Below are 25,621 nucleotides of genomic sequence, written 5' to 3' on the forward strand. Positions count from 1 at the left end.
TGCAATCTCATCCCTTGCCTCCCAAAGAATCCTTGGATATATCCCATCTGGCCCAGGGGACTTGTCGACCCTCAGGTTTTTCAAAATTGCTAATACGTCCCTCCTCAGAACATCTACCTCCTCCAGCCTACCCGCCTGTATCACACACTCATCCTCAAAAACATGGGCCCTCTCCTTGGTGAACACTGAAGAAAAGTATTCATTCAACGCCTCCTATTTCTTCTGACTCCATGCACAAGTTCCCACTACTGTCCTTGACCGGCCCTACCCTCACCCTGGTCATTCTTTTATTTCTCGCGTAAGAGTAAAAAGCTTTGGGGTTTTCCATGATCCGACCTGCCAAGGACTTCTCATGCCCCCTCCTAGCTCTCCTAAGCCCTTTTTTAAAAAACTCATTCCTTGCTACCTTGTACCCCTCAAGCGACCCAACTGAACCTTGTTTTCTCATCCTTACATACTCTTCCTTTTTCCTCTTGACAAGACATTCAACCTCTTTTGTGAACCATGGTTCCCTCGCACGGCCATTTCCTCCCTGCCTGACGGGGACATACCTATCAAGGACACGCAGTATTTGTTCCTTGAACAAGCTCCACTTTTCATTTGTGCCTTTCCCTGACAGTTTCTGTTCCCATCGTATGCTCCCTAATTCTTGCCTAATCACATCATAATTACCCCTCCCCCAATTATAAACCTTGCCCTGCCGTATGGCCCTATCCCTCTCCATTGCAATAGTGAAAGATACCGAATTGTGGTCACTATCTCCAAAGTGCTCTCCCACAAACAAATCTAACACTTGGCCCGGTTCATTACCCAGTACCAAATCCAATGTGGCCCCCCCCTCTTGTCGGCCTATCCACATATTGTGTCAGGAAACCCTCCTGCACACACTGTACAAAAACTGCTCCATCCGAACTGTTTGACCTATAGAGGTTCCAATCAATATTTGGAAAGTTAAAGTCACCCATGACAACTACCCTGAGACCTCCACACCTATCCATAATCTGTTTTGCAATTTCTTCCTTCACATCTCTATTACTATTTGGGGGCCTATAGAAAACTCCTAACAATGTGACCGCTCCTTTCCTATTTCTAACTTCAGCCCATATTACCTCAGTAGGCAGATCCCCCTTCGAACTGCCTTTCTGCAGCCGTTAAACTATCCTTGATTAACAATGCTACTCCTCCACCTCTTTTCCCACCTTCCCTACTCTTACTGAAACATCTACCCGGGAACTTCCAACAACTGTTCCTGTCCCTGTTCTAACCATGTCTCCATAATGGCCACAACATCGTAGTCCCAAGTACCAATTCACGCTCCACGTTCACCTACCTGAACCCCTCCCTCCTGCACCATCCCTGCAGCCATGTGTTTATCTGCACTCTCTCCCTGTTCCTCACCTCACTAGCACGTGGCACTGGCAGCAAACCAGAGATGACAACACGGTCTGTCCTGGCTCTCAGCTGCCACCCTAGCTCCCTAAATTCCTGTTTTACATCCCCGTCCCTTCTCTTACCTATGTCGTTGGTACCGATGTGTACCACAATTTGTGACTGTTCCCCCTGACTTCCTTTAATTAAACATAGAACATACAGAGCAGAAGGAGGCCATTCGGCCCATCAAGTCTGCACCGACCCACTTAAGTCCTCACTTCCACCCTATTCCCGTAACCCATATATGTCAAACTCAAGGCCCGTGGGCCAAATCCGGCCCGCGGTGGAATTATCTTCGGCCCGCGAGATAATATCTAATTATTTTATTTTTTTAATTTTTTTTTTAAATTTAGAGTACCCAATTATTTTTTCCAATTAAGGGGCAATTTAGCGTAGCCAATCCACCTATCCTGCACATCTTTGGGTTGTGGGGGCGAAACCCACGCAGACACGGGGAGAATGTGCAAACTCCACACGGACAGTGACCCAGAGCCGGGATCGAACCTGGGACCTCGGTGCCGTGAGGCAGCAGGGCTAACCCACTGTGCCACCGTGCTGCCCCAACCTGGGACCTCGGCGCCGTGAGGCAGCTGTGCTAACCACTAGGCCACCGTGCTGCCCTAATAATATCTAATTACTATTAAAGCTGGCCCCAGCAATTGAAGCGCCTATGGCGTATGATATGGCTGATGCCGAGTTTATTCAGGTATAGTGTGAATCACAAAGTGTCGGCCTGTGGAAAAATGTTTTCATTAGAAATTACTCTGGAAGAGCTCCAGATAAAGCAATAAGAAATAAATGCAACTAATTTTTTTATTTATTTAATATTTAATGTTGTTTTTATAGGCAATAACCTAAGCTTTATTAGTTCCAGGTTCAATAAGTTCATTTCAATAAGTTTTGCAAAAAAACATTGAACCAGTCCGGCCCTCGACTTGTCCTGATTTTTAAATTTTGGCCCACGCTGTATTTGAGTTTGACACCCCTGCCGTAACCCAATAGCCCCTCCTAACCTTTATGGACACTAAGGGCAATTTATCACGGCCAATCCACCGAACCTGCACATGGGGAGGACGTGCAGACTGCGCACAGTGACCCAGCGGGGAATCGAACCTGGGACCCTGGCGCTGTGAAGCCACAGTGCTAATCACTGTGCTACCGTGCTGCCAATTCCGTGGCTTCGCCGCGACTGTGCTGTGGGCAAGATCCAGGCTCGCTCACCCATACCACCCGGGGCCAGGGACACCCCGGCCGCCCCAGAGAGTCTTCATCCAGGTGCTGTTTGGCTTTGGTTCACAAAGTCATTACCCGGTCGTCATGGCACCTTGGGGGTCTCGCTGGGGAGATGAGGCCTCTGGGTAGTTGGGGACAGGATATGGTGGAACCCTGGCAGACCCCTGGAGCCAGGGCACCTTGACAGAATGCCAGGCTGGAATGGGCACTGCCTGGGTGCCAGGGAGACAGTGCCAAGGTATTCCAGTGCCAGCTGCCTGTGCCAGGGGTTGGCCCAGAGAGTCGGGTCCTTGCCAATAAGAGGTGGGATGAGGGGGCTCAAGGACCCCAGAAGAGATGGGTTGGGTGAAGTGGTGGGGGGGGGGGGGAGAGGAGTCCGGAGGTCACGGTGGAGGAGCTGAGGGGGGTCAAAGATCAGGGCTGCCTATAGAATTGGTGCCCTGATCCGTGAGCAGCTTTGCAGTTGCTGGAGACCTGAGCTGCTGCCTCGATGGAAGATCCTTGGCGAGGCCCCAAAAAATGGCAAAGTGCCGTTCAGTAACCGGGTTTCTCAGCGCTGTGTTAGACCATAAAACCGCAAGACAGAGAAGCAGAATTAGGCTACTCGGCCCATCCAGTCTGCTCCGCCATTCAATCATGGCTGATATTTTCTCATCCCCATTCTCCTGCCTTCTCCCCATAACCCCTGATTCCCTTATTAATCAAGAACCTATCTATCTCTGTCTTAAAGACACTCAGTGATTTGGCCTCCACAGCCTTCTGCGGCAAAGAGTTCCACAGATTCACCACCCTCTGGCTGAATAAATTCCTCCTCATCTCTGTTTTAAAGGATCGTCCCTTTAGTCTGAGATTGTGGCCTCTGCTTCTAGTTTTTCCTACAAGTGGAAACATCCTCTCCACGTCCACTCAATCCAGGCCTCGCAGTATCCTGTAAGTTTCAATAAGATCCCCCCTCATCCTTCTAAACTCCAACGAGTACAGACCCAGACTTCCCTTCTCCGTATCGTCAGAGAGTCAGTGGGAATGGAAAACATTGTTCACGGGGATCCCAGGGTGGCCGTCTATCTGGATGATGGAGCCACTGGGAATGGAGACCTGGGCAACCTGGAAAAGGCCCTCCAATGGTTCTCTGACCTGGGTATCTGCCGGAAGAGGGACAAGCGCGTGTCCAGGTGAAAGAATCACAGAATAATACATCGCAGAAGAGGCCCTTCGGCCCATCGAGTCTGCACCGACACAGGAAAGGCACCTGACCTGCCCACCTAATCCCATTTGCCAGCACTTGGCCCATAGCCTTGAATGTTCAGACGAGCCAGGTGCTCATCCAGGTACTTTTTACAGCACATGAGGTAATCCGCCTCTACCCACCCCCCAGGCAGTGTGTTCCAGACTCTCACCCCCCTCCCAGGCAGCGCGTTCCAGCCTCTACCACCCTCCCACGCAGCGCATCCCAGACCGTCACCACCCTCCCAGGCAGCGCATCCCAGACCGTCACCACCCTCCCAGGCAGTGTGTTCCAGCCTCTCCCACCCTCCCAGGCAGTGTGTTCCTGACCCTCACCCCCCTCCCAGGCAGTGTGTCCCTGACCGTCACCACCCTCCCAGGCAGTGTGTCCCTGACCCTCACCCCCCTCCCAGGCAGTGTGTCCCTGACCGTCACCACCCTCCCAGGCAGTGTGTCCCTGACCCTCACCCCCCTCCCAGGCAGTGTGTCCCTGACCGTCACCACCCTCCCAGACAGTGTGTCCCTGACCGTCACCACCCTCCCAGACAGTGTGTTCCTGACCGTCACCACCCTCCCAGGCAGCGCATTCCAGACCCTCACCACCCTCCCAGACAGTGTGTCCCTGACCGTCACCACCCTCCCAGGCAGTGTGTTCCTGACCGTCCCCACCCTCCCAGGCAGCGCATTCCAGACCCTCACCACCCTCCCAGACAGTGTGTCCCTGACCGTCACCACCCTCCCAGGCAGTGTGTTCCTGACCGTCCCCACCCTCCCGGGCAGCGCATTCCAGACCCTCACCACCCTCCCAGACAGTGTGTCCCTGACCGTCACCACCCTCCCAGGCAGTGTGTTCCTGACCGTCACCACCCTCCCAGACAGTGTGTTCCTGACCATCACCACCCTCCCAGGCAGCGCATTCCAGACCCTCACCACCCTCCCAGGCAGTGTGTTCCTGACCGTCACCACCCTCCCAGACAGTGTGTTCCTGACCCTCTCCCACCCTCCCAGGCAGTGTGTTCCAGCCTCTCCCACCCTCCCAGGCAGCGCGTTCCTGACCGTCACCACCCTCCCAGGCAGTGTGTTCCAGACCGTCCCCACCCTCCCAGGCAGTGTGTTCCAGCCTCTCCCACCCTCCCAGGCAGTGTGTCCCTGACCGTCACCACCCTCCCAGGCAGTGTGTTCCTGACCCCCACCACCCTCCCAGGCAGTGTGTTCCTGACCCTCACCACCCCCCCAGGCAGTGTGTTCCTGACCATCACCCCCCTCCCAGGCAGTGTGTTCCTGACCCTCACCACCCCCCCAGGCAGTGTGTTCCTGACCCTCACCACCCTCCCAGGCAGTGTGTTCCTGACCGTCACCACCCTCCCAGGCAGTGTGTTCCTGACCGTCACCACCCTCCCAGGCAGTGTGTTCCTGACCCTCACCACCCTCCCAGGCAGTGTGTTCCTGACCGTCACCACCCTCCCAGGCAGTGTGTTCCAGACCGTCACCACACTCCCAGGCAGTGTGTTCCAGACCCCCATCACCCTCCCAGGCAGTGTGTTCCTGACCCTCACCACCCTCCCAGACAGTGTGTTCCTGACCCTCACCACCCTCCCAGGCAGTGTGTTCCTGACCGTCACCACCCTCCCAGACAGTGTGTTCCTGACCGTCACCACCCTCCCAGGCAGTGTGTTCCTGACCCTCACCACCCTCCCAGGCAGAGCGTTCCTGACCGTCACCCCCCTCCCAGGCAGTGTGTTCCTGACCGTCGCCACCCTCCCAGGCAGTGTGTTCCTGACCGTCACCACCCTCCCAGGCAGTGTGTTCCAGCCTCTCCCACCCTCCCAGGCAGTGTGTTCCTGACCGTCACCACCCTCCCAGGCAGTGTGTTCCTGACCGTCACCACCCTCCCAGGCAGTGTGTTCCTGACCGTCACCACCCTCCCAGGCAGTGTGTTCCAGACCGTCACCACCCTCCCAGGCAGTGTGTTCCTGACCCTCACCACCCTCCCAGGCAGTGTGTTCCTGACCCTCACCACCCTCCCAGGCAGTGTGTTCCAGCCTCTCCCACCCTCCCAGGCAGTGTGTTCCTGACCGTCACCACCCTCCCAGGCAGTGTGTTCCTGACCCTCACCACCCTCCCAGGCAGTGTGTTCCTGACCCTCACCACCCTCCCAGGCAGTGTGTTCCAGCCTCTCCCACCCTCCCAGGCAGTGTGTTCCTGACCGTCACCACCCTCCCAGACAGTGTGTTCCTGACCGTCACCACCCTCCCAGGCAGTGCGTTCCTGACCTCACCCCCCTCCCAGGCAGTGTGTTCCAGCCTCTACCACCCTCCCAGACAGTGTGTTCCAGCCTCTACCACCCTCCCAGGCAGTGTGTTCCTGACCGTCACCACCCTCCCAGGCAGTGTGTCCCTGACCGTCACCCCCCTCCCAGGCAGTGTGTTCCTGACCGTCACCACCCTCCCAGGCAGTGTGTCCCTGACCGTCACCCCCCTCCCAGGCAGTGTGTTCCTGACCGTCACCACCATCCCAGGCAGTGTGTCCCTGACCGTCACCCCCCTCCCAGGCAGTGTGTTCCAGCCTCTCCCACCCTCCCAGGCAGTGTGTTCCAGACCCTCTCCCAACCCCCCAGGCAGTGCGTTCCAGACTGTCACCACCCTCCCAGGCAGTGTGTTCCAGACCGTCACCACCCTCCCAGGCAGTGCGATCCAGCCTCTCCCACCCTCCCAGGCAGTGTGTTCCAGACCGTCACCACCCTCCCAGGCAGCGCATTCCTGACTGTCACCACCCTCCCAGGCAGTGTGTTCCTGACCCTCACCACCCTCCCAGGCAGTGTGTTCCTGACCCTCTCCCACCCTCCCAGGCAGTGTGTTCCTGACCGTCACCCCCCTCCCAGGCAGTGTGTTCCTGACCCTCACCACCCTCCCAGGCAGTGTGTTCCTGACCCTCACCACCCTCCCAGGCAGTGTGTTCCTGACCCTCACCACCCTCCCAGGCAGTGTGTTCCTGACCCTCTCCCACCCTCCCAGGCAGTGTGTTCCTGACCGTCACCCCCCTCCCAGGCTGTGTGTTCCTGACCGTCACCACCCTCCCAGGCAGTGTGTTCCAGCCTCTCCCACCCTCCCAGGCAGTGTGTTCCTGACCGTCACCACCCTCCCAGGCAGCACGTTCCAGCCTCTCCCACCCTCCCAGGCAGTGCGTTCCAGACCGTCACCCCCCCCTCCCAGGCAGCACGTTCCAGCCTCTCCCACCCTCCCAGGCAGTGCGTTCCAGACCGTCACCCCCCCCTCCCAGGCAGCACGTTCCAGCCTCTCCCACCCTCCCAGGCAGTGCGTTCCAGACCGTCACCCCCCCCCCCCCCCCAGGCAGTGCGTTCCTGACTGTCACCACCCTCCCAGGCAGTGTGTTCCTGACCGTCACCCCCATCCCAGGCAGTGTGTTCCTGACCCTCACCACCCTCCCAGGCAGTGTGTTCCTGACCCTCTCCCATCCTCCCAGGCAGTGTGTTCCAGCCTCTCCCACCCTCCCAGGCAGTGCGTTCCAGCCTCTCCCACCCTCCCAGGCAGTGCGTTCCAGACCGTCACCCCCCCCCCCCCCCCCCCAGGCAGTGCGTTCCAGACCGTCACCACCCTCCCAGGCAGTGCGTTCCAGCCTCTCCCACCCTCCCAGGCAGTGTGTTCCTGACCATCGCCACCCTCCCAGGCAGTGTGTTCCAGACCCTCTCCCACCCTCCCAGGCAGTGTGTTCCAGACCCTCTCCCACCCTCCCAGGCAGTGTGTTCCAGACCCTCTCCCACCCTCCCAGGCAGTGTGTTCCTGACCGTCACCACCCTCCCAGGCAGTGTGTTCCTGACCGTCACCACCCTCCCAGGCAGTGTGTTCCAGACCGTCACCACCCTCCCAGGCAGTGTGTTCCAGACCGTCACCACCCTCCCAGGCAGTGCGTTCCAGACCGTCACCACCCTCCCAGGCAGTGTGTTCCTGACCGTCACCACCCTCCCAGGCAGTGTGTTCCAGACCCTCTCCCACCCTCCCAGGCAGTGTGTTCCAGACCCTCTCCCACCCTCCCAGGCAGTGTGTTCCAGACCGTCACCACCCTCCCAGGCAGTGTGTTCCAGACCCTCACCACCCTCCCAGGCAGTGTGTTCCAGACCGTCACCACCCTCCCAGGCAGTGTGTTCCAGCCTCTCCCACCCTCCCAGGCAGTGTGTTCCTGACCGTCACCCCCCTCCCAGGCAGTGTGTTCCTGACCGTCACCACCCTCCCAGGCAGTGTGTTCCAGACCGTCACCACCCTCCCAGGCAGTGCGTTCCAGCCTCTCCCACCCTCCCAGGCAGTGTGTTCCAGACCCTCTCCCACCCCCCCAGGCAGTGCGTTCCAGACTGTCACCACCCTCCCAGGCAGTGTGTTCCAGACCGTCACCACCCTCCCAGGCAGCGCATTCCTGACTGTCACCACCCTCCCAGGCAGTGTGTTCCTGACCGTCACCCCCCTCCCAGGCAGTGTGTTCCTGACCGTCACCACCCTCCCAGGCAGTGTGTTCCTGACCCTCACCACCCCCCCCCCCAGGCAGTGCGTTCCAGACCGTCACCCCCCCCCCCCCCCCCCCCAGGCAGTGCGTTCCTGACCGTCACCACCCTCTGGGTTAAAACGTTTTTCCTCAAATCCCCCTAAACCTCCCACCCCTCACCTTGAATTTGTGTCCCCCTCGTTCTTGACCCTTCAACTAAAGGGAACAGCTGCTCCCTGTCCATGACCCTCAGAATCTTGTTCACCTCGAGATGTCACATGCCTTAGATACTGGGTCGGTAACGACGGGGTGTACCCAGTGGGGCCTCCCAGTGGGGCCTGTCTTGGAGCCCTGTCACGGGGGAACGGAGGTTGTTTTTCTGGTTGATCAGTTATTCCGGGAAGTTCACCCTGAGCCTGGTTACTTTGTTGGCGTTCCCGCGATATTAAAAAGCAGGAATGGGCATGGAAAGCACCAGGGAGAACAAAGTACAATACAGCACAGGGACAGGCCCTTCGGCCCTCCAAGCCTGCGTCGATCACGTGTCCTATCTCGACCAACCGCCTGTATCCTTCTGTACCCCGTCTGTTAATGTGCCGATCCAGAGAAGTCCTAAAGGTCGCTAACGTATCTGCCTCAACCACCTCACTTGGCAGCGCATTCCAGGCCATCACCACCCTCTGTGTAAAACCTCCCCCGCACATCTCCACTGAACCTTCCCCCCCCCCCCTCACCTTGAACTTGTGTCCCCTTGTAATTGTCATTTCCACCCTGGGAAAACTGGTCTATACCCTATATCTATACCCCTAATACTTTTATAGAAGCGACAATTGTTATCTCCAAACTGTTGATGCAGTGGATCCAGCGAAGCCTCTCAGCATCACCATCCGGCATTGGGAACTGTTGTCCCAGTGGTGGGCAATGGGACGGAATGGCCAACAATTTACTCACCCAACACTCTGCCTGACGCAGAGCTGAGAAGGAAGGACCAGCTGTGATATTCACAGTAAAGAAATTCCACCAGTCCACCTCTGGGCTTCATTTCACGGAGATCATGGACCCTCAGCCTTTACTCGGCCTCTTTAAGGAAGACAAGATGATTCCACCAATAGTTTTGGCCGGAATCCAGCGATGTTGGCGGTGTGTGATTGCAGCTTTGTCCAGGGTCACAGATCACGCAGGTGGACAGCCTCAGCTCACTGCCGTATTGACATTGAATTGTGTGGACACACTGTGACAGCCAATCAAATCCACACGTGGACCCAGACTACCTGTGGGCCTATCTGGCAGGAGGTCAGTATGGAGGTCGACATCCTCCTGTGGGGATCCCTCAAGGTCATCCCAAGGTCAGACCAGTGCAGGATCCTGCACGATTTGCATAGCGGATACCCCAGTGTGTCGAAGATGTTCGCAAGGAGTTACTTGTAGCCAGGGCTCCCCCACGACATTGAGAAAATGTGCGGCTTGCCAAGGACACCAGAAGCTTCCCCCCTCAGCCTTGCTCCACCCTTGGAAGTGGCCGGACACCTATAGGTGCGCTTGCTTGCTGACTTCACTGGAGTCTTCATGGGGTCAATGTTCCTGCTCCTTATAGATCCCACTCCAAGTGGATGGACGGACACTGAATATCTTCCACCGCTTTGTGAATCACCATGAAAATGTTGTACCAATCCTGCAGCTCCCATGGCTCTGACAATGGAACTTGCTCGACAGGGAGGAATTCCAGATGTTTATGTGTGTCAATGGGCTGAGAAACATCCAAACCACCTCATACCACCATCCTGGAATAGTCTGGCTTTGTTTACACAGGGCAATGAAGAACAGAGTTCAGCGTCCATCGAAACAAAGATGGCACAGTTTATATTCAATTACTAATCGACACCGCGTATCACAATCGGCGAATTACTGACAGCCTGACTCCTCCGGAGCAGCCTGGATTAGCATTCCCGAGCCTTGGCGGGAAGGTGGAAAGGAAACAGGAGAGCTATCCCGATCACCGAACGTGGATCAGAGGGTTCAAATCAGGGGACAATGTTCACTTTGGGAATTTCAGAGAGGGCACCCAGTGGGTCTCAGGAACTATCCCGGAGAATGGCCAGGATTAGAGAGCGGAGGGACTGTGTGAAATCACATAGACCACGTCAGGGGCAGGGAGCCCACCCAGAGAAGCCACACCGGATGAATCTGTGCCTTGGCCACCCTGTCTGCCGTCCTTATGGCCAGGAACGGGCAGCACGGTAGCATAGTGGTTAGCACTGTTGCTTCACAGCTCCAGGGTCCCGGGTTCGATTCCCGGCTTGGGTCACCGTCTGTGCGGAGTCTGCACGTTCTCCCCGTGTCTGCGTGGGTTTCCTCCGGGTGCTCCGGTTTCCTCCCGAGATCCACGGGGATCTCAATTGATCTCCTCATGGAACTGGTGGAATATGAGCTCCCCCTAGTGGGCGCTGACCCGCTCAGCCGGGGCTACCGGCCGGGATTGGGGGTTGGAGCTTGGGACTGGAAGCTGCTTTGTGGCCTTTGTGTTGGCTTATTTCATACTGCTTAACTTACCTCCTCGGGCCTCTGAGATTTTATACTAGCGACGAGGAAAACGGCCGCACGGCTTCTGCTCTCACCTGAGAGTCACGACTGCCACATGCACATTTCTCTAAACACAGGCACAGTCCAACTGCTTCTTTAACAAGCTGCAGGCCAGTCACAACCTTGGCAAGCGGCTCTGTGCTGATAGGGAGATGTGTCCTCGCTCAGTCCGGGGTCCCGGACCTGATCTGCACCAGCCGGAAAATTAGGAACATCTGAAAGCTCCCAAATTCCATGCGACACGACCCAGGTACCTGAGCCGCTGATGGCCGGGTTACTTTCTCGATTTCCCTCGCTGCCGATCACAATCACAGGAATCCCGGAAAGCTGCCAAGCCGATGGGTTTATTCCCATCTCAATCCAGGCTGTTCGGTGGCGGGAATACAACTCATCCCAGCCGGGACCAGCGGGAGATGCCGGCTCCTCCCTGGCAGAGTTTATCGAGCTGATTTATTGAGCCTCCCAGGGGGGAGCTTATACTCCACCAGCCCCACCGGGAGATCGATCGGGTCCTCCCCATGGGTCTGGGCGGGGGGGGGGGGGGGGGGGGGGGGGTTCCTCCCCATGGGTCTGGGCGGGCGGGGGGGCGGGGGGGGGTCCTCCCCGTGGGTCTGGGCGGGGGGGGGTCCTCCCCGTGGGTCTGGGCGGGGAGGGGGGGTCCTCCCCGTGGGTCTGGGTGGGGGGGGGGGTCCTCCCCGTGGGTCTGGGCGGGGGGGGGGGTCCTCCCCGTGGGTCTGGGCGGGGGGGGGGGGTCTTCCCTGTGGGTCTGGGCGGGGGGGGGGTTCCTCCCCATGGGTCTGGGCGGGGGGGGGGGGGTTCCTCCCCATGGGTCTGGGCGGGGGGGGGGGTTCCTTCCCGTGGGTCTGGGCGGGGGGGGGGGGGTCCTCCCCGTGGGTCTGGGTGGGGGGGGGGGTATAACACTCCCCCCAGACTTTTTAAGCACAGTTGGAAATCACTCACCTATTTTACAAGCTCCATCCATGAATATTTCAATCCTTGCAATGAAATGGATGGACAGGCACTCTTTCCCAGGGTGGGGGGGTCAGTCACCAGGGGGCATAGGTTTAAGGTCCGTGGGGCACAGTTTAGAGGAGATGTGCGAGGCAGGTTTTTTACACAGAGGGTGGTGAGTGCCTGGAACACGTTGCCAGGGGAGGCTGTGGAAACAGATACATTAACGGCGTTCAAAAGGCATCTTGACAAACACATGGATAGGATGGATGTAGAGGGATACGGCACAAGGAAGGGCTGAGGGTTTGGGAAAAGGGTGGTATCATGGCTGGTACAGGCTTGGAGGGCCGAAGGGCCTGTTCCTGTGCTGTTCCTTGTTCTTTGAAAATGAACCATTTCTCAGCTACTTGTGGATTGTAACTCTCACCTGTTGGATTCTTCCAGCCCCGCCCTCCACAGGAACGTCACGGGAGAGAGGCGGACAATGGAGAGGTGCATTGACCTCGGGCGGGAATCTCTGGGTGCCAGGCGAACAGCGCCGGAGAATCCCGTCCCTGTTCACACCAAAGGACTTGGGGGAAATGTATCAGCCAAATCCTGTATTTGTTCAATTTGTGAACAAATGAAGTGACAGATTGGACCGAATGATCCAGCGGGAGACACCTGACCCAAAGCAGCCAATCAAATTGTGTGTAAAATGTGTGGAAATAAGGTCACTGTCGGTTTAAGTGTTGGTGAGGCTGCCAGCCTCGTGCAAACGGCCAATTCGTTCAACCTTATTCCAGTGAGGTCTATCCTGGTCCAGGCGGGACTTCAGTCTCACATTTTCACAGAGACACGAGCAGTGAACCCCATCCTTCAGGACAATCAGCACGTGCCCGGAATACCGACCTTCCCGACATCCCAGAATGAGTCCGGCTGTTTACAGAGTTTTCTGTTTTGCGAAGAATAAACTTTGGCTGATTTCTCCCATCAGCCGGTTGGTGATTTGGTGAAACTTCCTCGGTTAATGGAATGAGAGGAAACAAGCAGATTAACCACCATAACTACTGTAACTAATGAAGCAGCTGATGACAGATTTGGCTGATTTTTGTCACAATGTGAAAACTCTGGTCCACGCAGCTCATCATTTGTATTGTTTTGTTTTAACAGCCGTTATACAATCAGCCATCCGACACTAAGCAATATCACGAGAACATTCAAAGGTCAGTTTGCAATTACTTCATTTAGTTTTAATGTTATTGTGAATTTGCAACTTTATGACTTTCAAAAGGGACAGAATCTGAGAAAATGGAGAAATGATTCTGCTCCTGTCAACGACAATCTGCGAAAACAAAAGATCAACGCTGGAGAAAGTCTATTTCCATCACAGCTTCCAAACATTCCCCTCTCAAATCTATTAAATATTCATTCATGGGATATGGGCATTGCTGCTGGGCCGCAGTGTACCAGCCGCAGTGTACCGGCCGCAGTGTACAAACCGCAGTGTACCGCCCACAGTGTACCGGCCACAGTGTACCGCCCACAGTGTACCGCCCACAGTGTACCGGCCCACAGTGTACCGCCCACAGTGTACCGGCCACAGTGTACCGCCCACAGTGTACCGGCCACAGTGTACCGCCCACAGTGTACCGCCCACAGTGTACCGGCCCACAGTGTACCGCCCACAGTGTACCGGCCACAGTGTACCGCCCACAGTGTACCGCCCACAGTGTACCGGCCGCAGTGTACCGGCCACAGTGTACCGGCCACAGTGTACCACCCACAGTGTACCGCCCACAGTGTACCGGCCGCAGTGTACCGGCCCACAGTGTACCGCCCACAGTGTACCGGCCACAGTGTACCGGCCGCAGTGTACCGGCCCACAGTGTACCGCCCACAGTGTACCGCCCACAGTGTACCGGCCGCAGTGTACCGGCCGCAGTGTACCGGCCGCAGTGTCCTGGCCACAGTGTACCGGCCACAGTGTACAGCCCACAGTGTACCCCCCACAGTGTACCGGCCGCAGTGTACCAGCCGCAGTGTACCGCCCACAGTGTACCGCCCACAGTGTACCGCCCACAGTGTACCGGCCGCAGTGTACCGGCCGCAGTGTACCGGCCGCAGTGTACCGGCCACAGTGTACCGGCCACAGTGTACCAGCCGCAGTGTACCGGCCCACAGTGTACCCCCCGCAGTGTACCGGCCACAGTGTACCGCCCACAGTGTACCGCCCACAGTGTACCCCCCGCAGTGTACCGGCCACAGTGTACCGCCCACAGTGTACCGGCCGCAGTGTACCGGCCGCAGTGTACCGCCCACAGTGTACCGGCCGCAGTGTACCGGCCGCAGTGTACCGGCCGCAGTGTACCGCCCACAGTGTACCGCCCACAGTGTACCGCCCACAGTGTACCGGCCGCAGTGTACCGCCCACAGTGTACCGCCCACAGTGTACCGCCCACAGTGTACCGGCCGCAGTGTACCGCCCACAGTGTACCGCCCACAGTGTACCGCCCACAGTGTACCGGCCACAGTGTACCGCCCACAGTGTACCGCCCACAGTGTACCGCCCACAGTGTACCGCCCACAGTGTACCGGCCGCAGTGTACCGCCCACAGTGTACCGGCCACAGTGTACCGCCCACAGTGTACCGGCCGCAGTGTACCGGCCGCAGTGTACCGCCCACAGTGTACCGGCCGCAGTGTACCGGCCACAGTGTACCGGGCGCAGTGTACCGGCCGCAGTGTACCGGCCACAGTGTACCAGCCCGCAGTGTACCGGCCACAGTGTACCAGCCCGCAGTGTACCGGCCACAGTGTACCAGCCCGCAGTGTACCGCCCACAGTGTACCGGCCGCAGTGTACCGCCCACAGTGTACCGCCCACAGTGTACCGGCCGCAGTGTACCGGCCCACAGTGTACCGCCCACAGTGTACCGGCCACAGTGTACCAGCCACAGTGTACCGCCCACAGTGTACCGCCCACAATGTACCGGCCGCAGTGTACCGCCCACAGTGTACCGCCCACAGTGTACCGTCCCACAGTGTACCGCCCACAGTGTACCGCCCACAGTGTACCGGCCACAGTGTACCGCCCACAGTGTACCGGCCGCAGTGTACCGCCCACAGTGTACCGGCCGCAGTGTACCGCCCACAGTGTACCAGCCACAGTGTACCGCCCACAGTGTACCGCCCACAGTGTACCAGCCACAGTGTACCGCCCACAGTGTACCGCCCACAGTGTACCGCCCACAGTGTACCGCCCACAGTGTACCGGCTGCAGTGTACCGGCCGCAGTGTACCGCCCACAGTGTACCGGCCACAGTGTACCGGCCCACAGTGTACCGGCCACAGTGTACCGGCCCACAGTGTACCGCCCACAGTGTACCGCCCACAGTGTACCGGCCGCAGTGTCCTGGCCACAGTGTACCGGCCACAGTGTACAGCCCACAGTGTACCCCCCACAGTGTACCGGCCGCAGTGTACCAGCCGCAGTGTACCGCCCACAGTGTACCGCCCACAGTGTACCGCCCACAGTGTACCGGCCGCAGTGTACCGGCCGCAGTGTACCGGCCGCAGTGTACCGGCCACAGTGTACCGGCCACAGTGTACCAGCCGCAGTGTACCGGCCCACAGTGTACCCCCCGCAGTGTACCGGCCACAGTGTACCGCCCACAGTGTACCGCCCACAGTGTACCCCCCGCAGTGTACCGGCCACAGTGTACCGCCCACAGTGTACCGGCCGCAGTGTACCGGCCGCAGTGTACCGCCCACAGTGTACCGGCCGCAGTGTACCGGCCGCAGTGTACCGGCCGCAGTGTACCGCCCACAGTGTACCGCCCACAGTGTACCGCCCACAGTGTACCGGCCGCAGTGTACCGCCCACAGTGTACCGCCCACAGTGTACCGCCCACAGTGTACCGGCCGCAGTGTACCGCCCACAGTGTACCGCCCACAGTGTACCGCCCACAGTGTACCGCCCACAGTGTACCGCCCACAGTGTACCGGCCGCAGTGTACCGCCCACAGTGTACCGGCCACAGTGTACCGCCCACAGTGTACCGGCCGCAGTGTACCGGCCGCAGTGTACCGCCCACAGTGTACCGGCCGCAGTGTACCGGCCACAGTGTACCGGCCGCAGTGTACCGGCCGCAGTGTACCGGCCACAGTGTACCAGCCCGCAGTGTACCGGCCACAGTGTACCAGCCCGCAGTGTACCGGCCACAGTGTACCAGCCCGCAGTGTACCGCCCACAGTGTACCGGCCGCAGTGTACCGCCCACAGTGTACCGCCCACAGTGTACCGGCCGCAGTGTACCGGCCCACAGTGTACCGCCCACAGTGTACCGGCCACAGTGTACCAGCCACAGTGTACCGCCCACAGTGTACCGCCCACAATGTACCGGCCGCAGTGTACCGCCCACAGTGTACCGCCCACAGTGTACCGTCCCACAGTGTACCGCCCACAGTGTACCGCCCACAGTGTACCGGCCACAGTGTACCGCCCACAGTGTACCGGCCGCAGTGTACCGCCCACAGTGTACCGGCCGCAGTGTACCGCCCACAGTGTACCAGCCACAGTGTACCGCCCACAGTGTACCGCCCACAGTGTACCAGCCACAGTGTACCGCCCACAGTGTACCGCCCACAGTGTACCGCCCACAGTGTACCGCCCACAGTGTACCGCCCACAGTGTACCGGCTGCAGTGTACCGGCCGCAGTGTACCGCCCACAGTGTACCGGCCACAGTGTACCGGCCCACAGTGTACCGGCCACAGTGTACCGCCCACAGTGTACCGGCCGCAGTGTACCGGCCCACAGTGTACCGGCCACAGTGTACCGGCCCACAGTGTACCGGCCGCAGTGTACCGGCCCACAGTGTACCGGCCACAGTGTACCGGCCGCAGTGTACCGACCCACAGTGTACCGGCCACAGTGTACCGGCCGCAGTGTACCGCCCACAGTGTACCGCCCACAGTGTACCGGCCGCAGTGTACCGCCCACAGTGTACCGGCCACAGTGTACCGGCCGCAGTGTACCGCCCACAGTGTACCGGCCACAGTGTACCGGCCACAGTGTACCGACCCACAGTGTACCGGCCACAGTGTACCGGCCGCAGTGTACCGCCCACAGTGTACCGGCCACAGTGTACAGGCCACAGTGTACCGGCCGCAGTGTACCGGCCGCAGTGTACCAGCCCACAGTGTACCGGCCGCAGTGTACCAGCCCACAGTGTACCGGCCGCAGTGTACCAGCCCACAGTGTACCGCCCACAGTGTACCGGCCCACAGTGTACCGGCCGCAGTGTACAGCCCACAGTGTACCGCCCACAGTGTACCGGCCCACAGTGTACCGGCCGCAGTGTACAGCCCACAGTGTACCGCCCACAGTGTACCGGCCCACAGTGTACCGGCCACAGTGTACCGGCCACAGTGTACCGGCCACAGTGTACCAGCCACAGTGTACCAGCCACAGTGTACCGCCCGCAGTGTACCGCCCACAGTGTACCGCCCGCAGTGTACCGCCCACAGTGTACCGCCCACAGTGTACCGGCCACAGTGTACCGGCCACAGTGTACCGCCCACAGTGTACCGCCCACAGTGTACCGCCCGCAGTGTACCGGCCGCAGTGTACCGGCCACAGTGTACCGGCCGCAGTGTACCGGCCACAGTGTACCGGCCCACAGTGTACCGCCCACAGTGTACCGCCCACAGTGTACCGGCCGCAGTGTACCGCCCACAGTGTACTGGCCGCAGTGTACCGGCCGCAGTGTACCGGCCACAGTGTACCGCCCACAGTGTACCGGCCGCAGTGTACCGCCCACAGTGTACCGGCCGCAGTGTACCGCCCACAGTGTACCGGCCGCAGTGTACCGGCCGCAGTGTACCGCCCACAGTGTACCGGCCCACAGTGTACCGGCCGCAGTGTACCGGCCGCAGTGTACCGCCCACAGTGTACCGGCCCACAGTGTACCGGCCCACAGTGTACCGGCCCACAGTGTACCGGCCCACAGTGTACCGGCCCACAGTGTACCGGCCCACAGTGTACCGGCCCACAGTGTACCGGCCCACAGTGTACCGGCCGCAGTGTACCGGCCCACAGTGTACCGGCCGCAGTGTACCGCCCACAGTGTACCGGCCGCAGTGTACCGGCCACAGTGTACCGGCCGCAGTGTACCGGCCGCAGTGTACCGGCCGCAGTGTACCGGCCACAGTGTACCGGCCACAGTGTACCGGCCGCAGTGTACCGGCCACAGTGTACCGCCCACAGTGTACCGGCCGCAGTGTACCGGCCGCAGTGTACCGCCCACAGTGTACCGCCCACAGTGTACCGGCCGCAGTGTACCGGCCACAGTGTACCGGCCCACAGTGTACCGGCCGCAGTGTACCGGCCGCAGTGTACCGGCCGCAGTGTACCGGCCGCAGTGTACCGGCCACAGTGTACCGCCCACAGTGTACCGGCCGCAGTGTACCGCCCACAGTGTACCGGCCACAGTGTACCGCCCACAGTGTACCGGCCGCAGTGTACCGCCCACAGTGTACCGGCCCACAGTGTACCGCCCACAGTGCACCGGCCCACAGTGTACCGGCCACAGTGTACAGGCCCCAGTGTACCGGCCACAGTGTACAGGCCACAGTGTACCGCCCACAATGTACCGCCCACAGTGTACCGGCCACAGTGTACCGCCCACAGTGTACCGGCCGCAGTGTACATGCCGCAGTGTACCGGCCACAGTGTACCGGCCACAGTGTACCGGCCGCAGTGTACCGCCCACAGTGTACCGCCCACAGTGTACCGGCCACAGTGTACCGCCCACAGTGTACCGGCCCACACTGTACCAGCCACAGTGTACCGCCCACAGTGTACCGGCCGCAGTGTACCGCCCACAGTGTACCGCCCACAGTGTACCAGCCGCAGTGTACCGCCCACAGTGTACCGCCCACAGTGTACCGCCCACAGTGTACCAGCCGCAGTGTACCGCCCACAGTGTACCGCCCACAGTGTACCGCCCACAGTGTACCGCCCACAGTGTACCAGCCGCAGTGTACCGCCCACAGTGTACCGCCCACAGTGTACCGGCCCACAGTGTACCGGCCGCAGTGTACCGGCCGCAGTGTACCGGCCGCAGTGTACCGGCCACAGTGTACCGGCCCACAGTGTACCGGCCGCAGTGTACCGGCCGCAGTGTACTGCCCACAGTGTACCGCCCACAGTGTACCGCCCACAGTGTACCGGCCCACAGTGTACCGGCCGCAGTGTACCGTCCGCAGTGTACCGGCCACAGTGTACCGGCCGCAGTGTACCGGCCGCAGTGTACCGGCCGCAGTGTACCGGCCGCAGTGTACCGGCCACAGTGTACCGGCCGCAGTGTACCGCCCACAGTGTACCGCCCACAGTGTACCGCCCACAGTGTACCGCCCACAGTGTACCGGCCCACAGTGTACCGGCCACAGTGTACCGGCCCACAGTGTACCGCCCACAGTGTACCGGCCACAGTGTACCGGCCGCAGTGTACCGGCCGCAGTGTACCGGCCACAGTGTACCGCCCACAGTGTACTGGCCACAGTGTACCGGCCGCAGTGTACCGCCCACAGTGTACCGGCCCCAGTGTACCAGCCGCAGTGTACCGCCCACAGTGTACCGCCCACAGTGTACCGGCCGCAGTGTACCGGCCCACAGTGTACCGGCCACAGTGTACCGGCCGCAGTGTACCGGCCCACAGTGTACCGGCCGCAGTGTACCGGCCGCAGTGTACCGGCCACAGTGTACCAGCCGCAGTGTACTGGCCACAGTGTACCGGCCACAGTGTACCAGCCGCAGTGTACTGGCCACAGTGTACCGCCCACAGTGTACCAGCCGCAGTGTACTGGCCACAGTGTACCGGCCACAGTGTACCAGCCGCAGTGTACTGGCCACAGTGTACCGCCCACAGTGTACCGGCCGCAGTGTACTGGCCACAGTGTACCGCCCGCAGTGTACCGGCCGCAGTGTACCGCCCACAGTGTACCGCCCACAGTGTACCGCCCACAGTGTACCGCCCACAGTGTACACCGGCCGCAGTGTACCGGCCGCAGTGTACCGCCCACAGTGTACCGCCCACAGTGTACCGCCCACAGTGTACCAGCCACAGTGTACCGGCCGCAGTGTACCGCCCACAGTGTACCGGCCACAGTGTACCGGCCACAGTGTACCGGCCGCAGTGTACCGCCCCACAGTGTACCGCCCACAGTGTACCGGCCACAGTGTACCAGCCGCAGTGTACCGGCCACAGTGTACCGGCCACAGTGTACCGGCACAGTGTACCGCCCACAGTGTACCGGCCACAGTGTACCGGCCACAGTGTACCGGCCACAGTGTACCGGCCGCAGTGTACCGCCCACAGTGTACCGCCCACAGTGTACCGCCCACAGTGTACCGCCCACAGTGTACCGTCCACAGTGTACCGGCCACAGTGTACCGCCCACAGTGTACCGGCCCACAGTGTACCAGCCACAGTGTACCGGCCACAGTGTACCGGCCGCAGTGTACCGTCCACAGTGTACCGGCCGCAGTGTACCGCCCACAGTGTACCGCCCACAGTGTACCGGCCGCAGTGTACCGCCCACAGTGTACCGGCCCACAGTGTACCGGCCCACAGTGTACCGCCCACAGTGTACCGCCCACAGTGTACCGGCCCACAGTGTACCGCCCACAGTGTACCGCCCACAGTGTACCGGCCCACAGTGTACCCCCCACAGTGTACCAGCCCCAGTGTACCGGCCGCAGTGTACCGGCCCACAGTGTACCGCCCACAGTGTACCAGCCACAGTGTACCAGCCACAGTGTACCAGCCACAGTGTACCGGCCGCAGTGTACCAGCCACAGTGTACCGCCCACAGTGTACCGCCCACAGTGTACCGGCCCACAGTGTACCGGCCGCAGTGTACCGGCCACAGTGTACCGCCCACAGTGTACCAGCCACAGTGTACCGGCCACAGTGTACCGGCCACAGTGTAACGGCCACAGTGTACCAGCCGCAGTGTACCGCCCACAGTGTACCGGCCACAGTGTACCGCCCACAGTGTACCGCCCACAGTGTACCGGCCACAGTGTACCGCCCACAGTGTACCGCCCACAGTGTACCGGCCACAGTGTACCGGCCACAGTGTACCAGCCGCAGTGTACCGCCCACAGTGTACCAGCCACAGTGTACCGCCCACAGTGTACCGGCCGCAGTGTACCGGCCACAGTGTACCGCCCACAGTGTACCGCCCACAGTGTACCGCCCACAGTGTACCGGCCACAGTGTACCGGCCGCAGTGTACCGGCCGCAGTGTACCGGCCACAGTGTACCGCCCACAGTGTACCGGCCCACAGTGTACCGGCCACAGTGTACCGGCCACAGTGTACCGGCCGCAGTGTACCGGCCGCAGTGTACCGCCCACAGTGTACCGCCCACAGTGTACCGGCCACAGTGTACCGGCCCCAGTGTACCGCCCACAGTGTACCGCCCACAGTGTACCGCCCACAGTGTACCGGCCACAGTGTACCGGCCGCAGTGTACCGGCCCACAGTGTACTGGCCCCAGTGTACCGCCCACAGTGTACCGCCCACAGTGTACCGCCCACAGTGTACCGCCCACAGTGTACCGCCCACAGTGTACCGCCCACAGTGTACCGCCCACAGTGTACCGCCCACAGTGTACCGGCCGCAGTGTACCGGCCCACAGTGTACTGGCCCCAGTGTACCGCCCACAGTGTACCGCCCACAGTGTACCGCCCACAGTGTACCGGCCACAGTGTACCGGCCCACAGTGTACCGCCCACAGTGTACCGCCCACAGTGTACCGGCCACAGTGTACCGGCCGCAGTGTACCGGCCGCAGTGTACCGCCCACAGTGTACCGCCCACAGTGTACCGGCCACAGTGTACCGGCCGCAGTGTACCGGCCCACAGTGTACCGCCCACAGTGTACCGGCCACAGTGTACCGGCCACAGTGTACCGGCCACAGTGTACCGGCCACAGTGTACCGGCCGCAGTGTACCGGCCCACAGTGTACCGGCCACAGTGTACCGGCCACAGTGTACCGGCCACAGTGTACCGGCCCACAGTGTACCGGCCACAGTGTACCGGCCACAGTGTACCGGCCCACAGTGTACCGGCCACAGTGTACCGCCCACAGTGTACCGGCCACAGTGTACCGCCCACAGTGTACCGCCCACAGTGTACCGGCCCACAGTGTACCAGCCACAGTGTACCGGCCGCAGTGTACCGGCCCACAGTGTACCGGCCGCAGTGTACCGCCCACAGTGTACCGCCCACAGTGTACCGCCCACAGTGTACCGCCCACAGTGTACCAGCCACAGTGTACCAGCCACAGTGTACCGGCCGCAGTGTACCGGCCACAGTGTACCGCCCACAGTGTACCGCCCACAGTGTACCGCCCACAGTGTACCGGCCCACAGTGTACCGGCCGCAGTGTACCGGCCACAGTGTACCGCCCACAGTGTACCAGCCACAGTGTACCGGCCGCAGTGTACCGGCCACAGTGTACCGGCCACAGTGTACCGGCCACAGTGTACCAGCCGCAGTGTACCGCCCACAGTGTACCGGCCACAGTGTACCGCCCACAGTGTACCGGCCACAGTGTACCGGCCACAGTGTACCAGCCGCAGTGTACCAGCCCGCAGTGTACCGGCCACAGTGTACCGCCCACAGTGTACCGGCCACAGTGTACCGGCCGCAGTGTACCGGCCACAGTGTACCGGCCACAGTGTACCGGCCACAGTGTACCAGCCGCAGTGTACCGCCCACAGTGTACCAGCCACAGTGTACCGCCCACAGTGTACCGGCCACAGTGTACCGGCCACAGTGTACCGGCCGCAGTGCACCGGCCGCAGTGTACCGGCCGCAGTGTACCGCCCACAGTGTACCGGCCACAGTGTACCGGCCACAGTGTACCGGCCGCAGTGTACCGGCCACAGTGTACCGGCCACAGTGTACCGGCCACAGTGTACCGCCCACAGTGTACCGGCCACAGTGTACCGGCCGCAGTGTACCGGCCGCAGTGTACCGGCCACAGTGTACCGGCCACAGTGTACCGGCCGCAGTGTACCGGCCGCAGTGTACCGCCCACAGTGTACCGCCCACAGTGTACCGGCCGCAGTGTACCGCCCACAGTGTACCGCCCACAGTGTACCGGCCGCAGTGTACCGGCCACAGTGTACCGCCCACAGTGTACCGGCCGCAGTGTACCGGCCGCAGTGTACCGCCCGCAGTGTACCGGCCCACAGTGTACCGCCCACAGTGTACCGCCCACAGTGTACCGCCCACAGTGTACAGGCCACAGTGTACCGGTATCTGGGGTACAGGGTCTGGGTCCAGTACCCAGGGGCCCTGCTGCTGCTCGGGGGGTGAATGTAGGGCCGATTGATGGCATCCTGAGGGACGGCAGGGGTGTGAGTGTGGGGGGGGGGGGGTTTGAGTGTGGGAGGGTGGTGGGGGGTAGGGGGGGGCGGGGGGGTGGCAGCCACAGTGGACACAATACTCCAGCTGCATATACCTTCAGTCTAACCTCCTCGCTCCAGTACTCTCTGCCCTGATTAATAAAGCGCAGGGCACCAGTCCCATCCCGGACCCAACATCGGCCGGGACTTTGCACAGGAACCACAATATTCTATTTTCATTTTGCAGGATGTGATTTCACACAAAATATGGATGTAGATATTAAACAAACTTTATTGCCAAACCAGGATTAAAATATCTTTAACATTATGGCAGAAAATAACTTACAGTTACCTTTAAACAATACTGCTCAATACAGCCACACAATAATCTGAATATGATATATTTTTTAAATTTAGAGTACCCAATTATTTTTTTTCCAATTAAGGGGCAATTTAGAGTGGCCAATCCACCTACCCTGCACATCTTTGGGTTGTGGGGGTGAAACCCACGCAGACACGGGGAGAATGTGCAAACTCCACACGGACAGTGACCCAGAGCCGGGATCGAACCTGGGACCTCAGCGCCACAGTCCCAGTTCTTAATCTTATTTTAATAATCTTTATTGTCACAAGTAGGCTTACATTATAACTGCATTAAGAACATAAGAACTAGGAGCAGGAGTAGGCCATCTGGCCCCTCGAGCCTGCTCCGCCATTCAATTAGATCATGGCTGATCTTTTGTGGACTCAGCTCCACTTTCCGGCCCGAACACCATAACCCTTAATCCCTTTATTCTTCAAAAAACTATCTATCTTTACCTTAAAAACATGTAATGAAGGAGCCTCAACTGCTTCACTGGGCAAGGAATTCCATAGATTCACAACCCTTTGGGTGAAGAAGTTCCTCCTAAACTCAGTCCTAAATCTACTTCCCCTTATTTTGAGGCTATGTCCCCTAGTTCTGCTGTCACCCGCCAGTGGAAACAACCTGCCCGCATCTATCCTATCTATTCCCTTCATAATTTTATATGTTTCTATAAGATCCCCCCTCATCCTTCTAAATTCCAACGAGTACAGTCCCAGTCTACTCAACCGCTCCTCATAATCCAACCCCTTCAGCTCTGGGATTAACCTAGTGAATCTCCTCTGCACACCCTCCAGCGCCAGTACGTCCTTTCTCAGGTAAGGAGACCAAAACTGAACACAATACTCCAGGTGTGGCCTCACTAACACCTTATACAATTGCAGCATAACCTCCCTCGTCTTAAACTCCATCCCTCTAGCAACGAAGGACAAAACTCCATTTGCCTTCTTAATCACCTGTTGCACCTGTAGACCAACCTTCTGTGACTCATGCACTAGCACACCCAGGTCTCTCTGCACAGCAGCATGCTTTAATATTTTATCATTTAAATAATAATCCCGTTTGCTGTTATTCCTACCAAAATGGATAACCTCACATTTGTCAACATTGTATTCCATCTGCCAGACCCTAGCCCATTCACTTAACCTATCCAAATCCCTCTGCAGACTTCCAGTATCCTCTGCACTTTTCGCTTTACCACTCATCTTAGTGTCATCTGCAAACTTGGACACATTGCCCTTGGTCCCCTACTCCAAATCATCTGTGTAAATTGTGAACAATTGTGGGCCCAACACGGATCCCTGAGGGACACCACTAGCTACTGATCGCCAACCAGAGAAACACCCATTAATCCCCACTCTTTGCTTTCTATTAATGAACCAATCCTCTATCCATGCTACTACTTTACCCTTAATGCCATGCATCTTTATCTTATGCAGCAACCTTTTGTGTGGCACCTTGTCAAAAGCTTTCTGGAAATCCAGATATACCACATCCATTGGCTCCCCGTTATCTACTGCACTGGTAATGTCCTCAAAAAATTTCACTAAATTAGTTAGGCATGACCTGCCCTTTATGAACCCATGCTGCGTCTGCCCAATGGGACAATTTCCATCCAGATGCCTCGCTATTTCTTCCTTGATGATATATTCCAGCTTCTTCCCTACTACCAAAGTTAAGTTCACTGGCCTATAATTTCCTGCTCTCTGCCTACCTCCTTTTTTAAACAGTGGTATCACGTTTGCTAATTTCCAATCCACCGGGACCACCCCAGAGTCTAGTGAATTTCGGTAAATTATCACTAGTGCATCTGCAATTTCCCTAGCCATCTCTTTTAGCACTCTGGGATGCATTCCATCAGGGCCAGGAGACTTGTCTACCTTTAGCCCCATTAGCTTGCCCATCACTACCTCCTTAGTAATAACAATCCTCTCAAGGTCCTC

At 59.1% G+C, this 25,621-nt stretch overlaps 1 protein-coding gene across 1 annotated transcript in view; it reads left to right on the forward strand.

Moving 5' to 3' along the window:
* LOC119977119 (nuclear receptor corepressor 2-like) overlaps nucleotides 1-25,621 on the forward strand; it is a 132,841-nt gene that overhangs the window by 72,075 nt on the left and 35,145 nt on the right. Inside the window, exon 7 of the mRNA XM_038817738.1 lies at nucleotides 13,066-13,118. Within this exon, the coding sequence (XP_038673666.1) occupies nucleotides 13,066-13,118 (53 nt within the window). The remainder of the gene's footprint in view (nucleotides 1-13,065; nucleotides 13,119-25,621) is intronic.

This window comes from Scyliorhinus canicula, chromosome 1 (genome assembly GCF_902713615.1).
Source record: "Scyliorhinus canicula chromosome 1, sScyCan1.1, whole genome shotgun sequence".
Taxonomy (NCBI): domain Eukaryota; kingdom Metazoa; phylum Chordata; class Chondrichthyes; order Carcharhiniformes; family Scyliorhinidae; genus Scyliorhinus; species Scyliorhinus canicula.